This window comes from Ipomoea nil, unplaced genomic scaffold (genome assembly GCF_001879475.1).
Source record: "Ipomoea nil cultivar Tokyo-kokei standard unplaced genomic scaffold, Asagao_1.1 scaffold1161, whole genome shotgun sequence".
Classification (NCBI taxonomy): Eukaryota; Viridiplantae; Streptophyta; class Magnoliopsida; order Solanales; family Convolvulaceae; genus Ipomoea; species Ipomoea nil.
In genome coordinates, this window is record NW_017617589.1 from 237,000 (window position 1) to 242,500 (window position 5,501).

The 5,501-nt window shown below is 36.6% G+C and overlaps 1 protein-coding gene across 5 annotated transcripts in view; it reads left to right on the forward strand.

Annotated features, from left to right (window-relative positions):
* The first annotated feature begins 256 nt into the window (after positions 1-256).
* The window catches only part of LOC109183744 (heparan-alpha-glucosaminide N-acetyltransferase-like), a 5,399-nt gene continuing 154 nt past the window's right edge, over positions 257-5,501 (forward strand). Inside the window, exons 1-13 of one of the 5 annotated variants that reach the window (XM_019333811.1) lie at positions 258-547; positions 1,126-1,263; positions 1,596-1,677; positions 1,919-1,995; positions 2,174-2,280; positions 3,277-3,394; positions 3,498-3,635; positions 3,715-3,806; positions 4,564-4,630; positions 4,724-4,802; positions 4,907-4,998; positions 5,121-5,264; positions 5,390-5,501. The exon at positions 5,390-5,501 is cut by the window's right edge and continues 154 nt beyond it. In XM_019333811.1, the coding sequence (XP_019189356.1) occupies positions 314-547; positions 1,126-1,263; positions 1,596-1,677; positions 1,919-1,995; positions 2,174-2,280; positions 3,277-3,394; positions 3,498-3,635; positions 3,715-3,806; positions 4,564-4,630; positions 4,724-4,802; positions 4,907-4,998; positions 5,121-5,264; positions 5,390-5,419 (1,398 nt within the window). In that variant the 5' untranslated portion in view covers positions 258-313 and the 3' untranslated portion in view covers positions 5,420-5,501. Of the gene's footprint in view, positions 548-1,125; positions 1,264-1,595; positions 1,678-1,918; positions 1,996-2,173; positions 2,281-3,276; positions 3,395-3,497; positions 3,636-3,714; positions 3,807-4,563; positions 4,803-4,906; positions 5,048-5,120; positions 5,265-5,389 lie in introns of those variants that run through there. The other 4 variants (XM_019333807.1, XM_019333808.1, XM_019333810.1 and 1 more) reach the window with 4 other exon arrangements.

A 5,501-nucleotide genomic window follows, 5' to 3' on the forward strand; every position in this document is an offset into this window, starting at 1 on the left:
GCTGCAGTGTGTGCTTATTTATAATTTATAAAATAAAATAAAATAATATTATATTGTGTGTCTGACTCAATAATCAGGCTGCTGTTTTATGGTTACGTTGCTGAAAAGAAATAAGTTGGCGGTGGAGTTGCAAGTCTGCCAATTTAATTAATTTCTACGTTCGATCAATTCCACTCCACTTTGCTTTGCTTTGCAAGAAGATGGTGGTGAATGAATCAATCCATTAGTGCTGTGCTTGCTCGCTCATCATACGCATTGTGTTATTCCGGGCAGATCCACCACTACCAGGCAGGCACCAAATCCAAAGTAGCAAATGGGTTCCTATCCCTATCAGCTCATCACCCAACATCTTCGCCGCGATCATCATTTCAACAACCGCACTGCCCCAACCTCCGATCTGCCCCACTACTTCTCCCTGCAGATTGAACCACCCGCCCACACTCATCATGCTCACCTCAGCCCCAAGTCTGCTGTTCCCTCTCCCCTATCCACCAACCCTGCCCCCCGCCTTCTCTCCCTTGACGTTTTTCGCGGGATTGCAGTTGCGGTAACTCTCTCTCTCTCTCTCTCTCTTTCTTCTCCACAATGTTTTGTTTCATCATGACATTACTTTTTCTGCAATTATGTTTATTTCTTTCCTACTTTCCTTGCCCACTCTCTCTCTCTCTCTCTCTCTCTCTCTTTTGTTTTTTATTTTGGGCCAACCCACTGCATTTTCCCCACTTTATCCTTCCAACTCTATGCCTCAATCATCACTTCTGCCCTTACATTCTCTTCTCTTGCTTGATCATGGATAACCCAAATTTATACCTTTACAATCAGTCCCCTGCCTTGCTTTCTCTTTTCACATACACATTCGCTTCTACCAAATCACTTGTCCCAGTAAATTGGGTAATTCAAATCCAATTAAATTGCTTTGCTTTGGTATGCATTACATAAATTTGGGAGCAAAGCTTCAAGTGAATTCATGATTATGTTGAGTTGCCACAACATCATTCAAACCAAACCTCCTTCAAAGGGCCACGTTCTTTTCACTACATGGACCCTTTACTCTGCCTCAAATACATGGAGATATGTCATTGCTCTTATTTGCCTTTCTCTCATGTGCTCTGTTTTGTGTTGCAGTTAATGATACTTGTGGAAGATGCGGGTGGAATTTTCCCTTCTATCAATCATTCACCTTGGAATGGTTTAACCCTGGCAGACATCGTTATGCCATTTTTTCTTTTTATTGTAGGACTATCACTTGGACTTGCATACAAGGTACTCTGCTCTTTCTTATGCATTCCATTACTTCATGTCACAACTTTCTTTACTTTAGGAAACTGCCTGGACAGAAATGCAAACACCTACATCAAGAATTGCCATTCCTTTTTTTTTTTTTTTTTTTTTTTTTTTTTTTTTTTTTTTTTTTTTTTAACTCTAAACTATCAATGTGGGTCACTACTCGCAAATCAAGGTTAGGAGGCTGTATATCATCTTGCTTTAGGCTCTTATCTTGTGTTTATACTATTCTGTGTTCTCTGTTCTAGTGAAACATCACTACATATAGCTCCAAAAATATTAGGCTTACTTCAGTTGTTATTGGGCTACAGAACCTATCTAACAGAACGGCTGCAACTGGAAAGGCAATATTTCGGGCACTTAAGCTGTTGATTATTGGAGTCTTTCTCCAAGGTATACTTCTTTAAGCAATTAATATCATGGCCATTTAAAAAAATATTTTTATTTATTTATTTATTTTTTCTGGAGAAGTATGTATCTAAAGTTATTAGAAATGTGTTTTCAAGGTAGGAGCTTGTTTATCGCATTGTTGACCTACTTTTCTTTAGCATTTTGTTTGATAGCCAATGCAACATATTACAATTGATTATTGAATTTGTTGCACTTGTACTCTTCTTATTCCAACTTCTTGCAGGAGGCTACTTTCATGGACTCAACAATCTAACTTACGGAGTGGACATCACACAAATCAGATGGACAGGTGTCTTGCAGGTCTGAATTAATATTACTTTGTTTTTCCTTTGCTAGCATATGCAGGGTAATGTATTTGGCAATTAAATTATCATACATTGTGAACAATATGCATTCAATAAGAATGAGCATTCTATATTATGCTCATTTTGCTTGTGTTTCTGTCTGGCTGATTAGATCACTATAATTATTCTTGCAGAGAATTGCTATAGCATATTTTGTGACCGCTATTTCTGAAATTTGGCTCAAGAATGACTGCAAGGTTGATTCAGGATTATCTTTGTTAAAGAGATACCAGTACCAGTGGTGAGTTCTGGTTCATTCTTTTTCCAAAACTAGATTTTCACCTTGCTGAAAAATTGGGTAATTTGGATTTGAAACTGATTATAGAACCATCTAGGTATAATTGATCTATAAGTTCAATAGTTTTGTCATGCCATGAATTTAGATCATTAGATCAAAGAAGTAGCCACAGGATGAGGTATGAGACAGAGTCAGCTCGTAAAGCTATTTGACCCTACTGTACTGGACTACCAGTTAGTGCCATCCTTAGCAAATGATCCTTAAGATCAAGAGGAGTTGGAAGATCATAACCTTTAGCGGAAAGATGACTGAGTAATTTACTGATGCACCTGTGCTCATCTTTCTACCTCCAACTGGAGTAGCACTGCATGATGTTTGTGTAAAACTTAAAAGGTTGATTGATTTTGTATCTGTGCAGCAGGTTGATTGTCACCCACCATTCCCCTCCACTAACTCCTTGTAGTTCCCCTCACCCTAATCATCTAGCGTAGAAACTACTTGCAAAATCTAACACTCTACCTCCTATAGTCCTATTAAAACATGTCTAACAAATTCAACATGTAAACAATTTACTGGTAAATTGTTCAAAGAGGATGGAAGATATTTCATAGTTTCCATTGACAGCTGACTAGAATGTTTAGCAACTCTTTTCACTAAATATAAAGTCATTTGATGGGAAAAAGAAGAAAGAAGGTAGCATATTACCCTCAAGTACATAATATCTTGTAGCATGTTTATTGGATGATGGTATATTTGTGCTCAAACAAGTCAGGTATTTGCATTTTATTTTTGAACTCAGTGTATTTGCATTTAGAGTTCATTGAATGATGTGGGGATTTGGGGATAATTTGGCTGGAGAGTACAACTGCTTGTGCTCTTGTTAAAAGGTTCTTTTGCTACAGCTGGCATTTTTGCGATGTTTATAAATTGTCTCAAAATTCATTAATATCCAAAATGCATGCCTATCTGCCCTTTTCCACCTGACGGGATTCTGTACAGGGCCATGGCTTTTGTGCTTATTGCCATATACCTCTCTTTGTTGTACGGTCTTTATGTTCCTGATTGGGAGTACCAGATTCCAGCAGAGATGGTGTCTTCTGATACAAAGATACTCTCAGTAAGTTCTTTATTGGTATCTATGAGTAGTTCTTAAGTTTAATTCTGTTAAGTTTCTGATATGAGATATCTGCTTTTGATATTAATATTTCAAATAGCCTTAGCAGCATTCTTTGCCTTTCAAGGTGAAATGTGGTGTGCGAGGTGATACAGGACCTGCATGCAATGCTGCTGGAATGGTTGATCGTACAGTTTTGGGTATTCAACACTTATATAGAAGGCCAATATATGCACGAACAAAAGTATTCTTCTTTGTTGAGACTATAGGTCAATTATTTTCAACAGCCCTTTTGATTTAAATTGGATATCTTTCTTTGACAGGAGTGTAGTGTCAATTCTCCAGATTATGGTCCACTTCCTATAGATGCTCCTTCGTGGTGTCAAGCCCCCTTTGATCCCGAAGGACTTTTGAGGTTTGTCATTATTTGTCCTTGATATTGCCAGGACTGCAAACTTTATGTGCTAATTATCTTGTTTTGATATATTTTGTTCTTTGGTAAGGGGTGGGATTATAACATTGAAGGGGCAAAGAGTTAATTCTCAATATAGTTCCTTGCTTTGCATTTTGCTGTGGAATAACCAAAGAGTTAATTCTCAATATAGTTCCTTGACTATATTGGTTTTACCATTTCAATTCTCAACTTCTAATTTAGACTTATAAAGTCCTTAACTATGAAACTTCTACTTATTTTAGTCATTCGTTAATAACTCATTTAAACAACTGTCAAATCCAAGGGCAATTAAGTAATTTCCATGCTTTCCCCTTTCTCTGAACTTCAGAATATTACTTTTTTTAAGGCTACCGTGGCAGCTATAACTGAAGGAGGATTCATCTCTTGTCCAGGAGATTAACTTTGAAAAAAATATTAATACTTTGAATGTGCCTGGTTACCAGAAAGCATATCAGATTTGACAGCTGTTTAACATGAGGACTAAAATTGGTAGAATTTCATAGTTAAGGGCTTTGTTGGGAAAAATTAGAAGTTGAAGACCAAAATGGAAAAGTTAGTATAGTAAGGGACCGTTTTAGGTATTAACTCAATTACCAAATGTTAAACCCTATTACCTAAGGGGAATTTTTTTGTTTTCAATTTTTTTTTTTTTTATTACTTTTTCTGCTATTCTGTTTCCTAGGTTGTTAATTATATAAATCATTCACAATTATTGTAGCTCATTGATGGCGATTGTAACTTGCTTTGTTGGTGTGCATTTTGGACATGTTATAATCCATTTCAAGGTAAAAAAAAAAAAGAAATCAGTTTTCAATGTTGAATTTAATCGTTTGGGATACTGCCTTTCTGATTTGCCTTACGTAAATCAATTGGAACAGGATCATAAAACTAGAATATTGCAATGGATAATACCATCATGTTGTCTCCTGCTGTTAGGGGTAACATGCAACTTCTTTGGTAAGGCTTTGTCTTTTGAATTTATGTACTAGTGAGAAATAGAATGAGTCAACAGTTTATTTATAGTTAAAAGAGCAGTATTTACTCTACCTGTCTCCTTATAGGGATGCATATAAACAAGGTATTATACAGCTTCAGTTACACATGTGTCACTGCTGGTACTGCTGGAGTTGTCTTCGCTGGAGCATATATAATGGTTAGATATCATAATCTGTAGACATAATATTCTGAGAAAGTTTGGAGAGGCAGGCCAGGGTTGAAGTTAATTGAAATTTATTCATCCAATCCGCTAAGCAGTTTCCTTTCCTTAATTCACAGGTTGATGTGTATGGATGTAGACACTTAACAAGTTTGCTGGAGTGGATGGGAATGAATGCATTACTGATTTATGTTCTGGTGTCCTGCAACATAATACCAATTGTTGTGCAGGGATTGTATTGGAGGCTTCCACAAAATAACATTGTAAGTAATACATTTACATTTATATTCACACAATACATTATACATACAAGTAGAAGTAGTAGATAGATTGCTTTGGAATTCAAGTTGATCACGCCATCCTTGTCGATGTGTGTTTAATTTGGCAGGTTTCAATGATCGGTATTGGGCATAAGTAGTAGATTCCCTTGGAACTACACTCATTTTGGTGCTGCATATAGATATAGAGGCATATAGACACGGTAGGTCTGTGTCGTCATC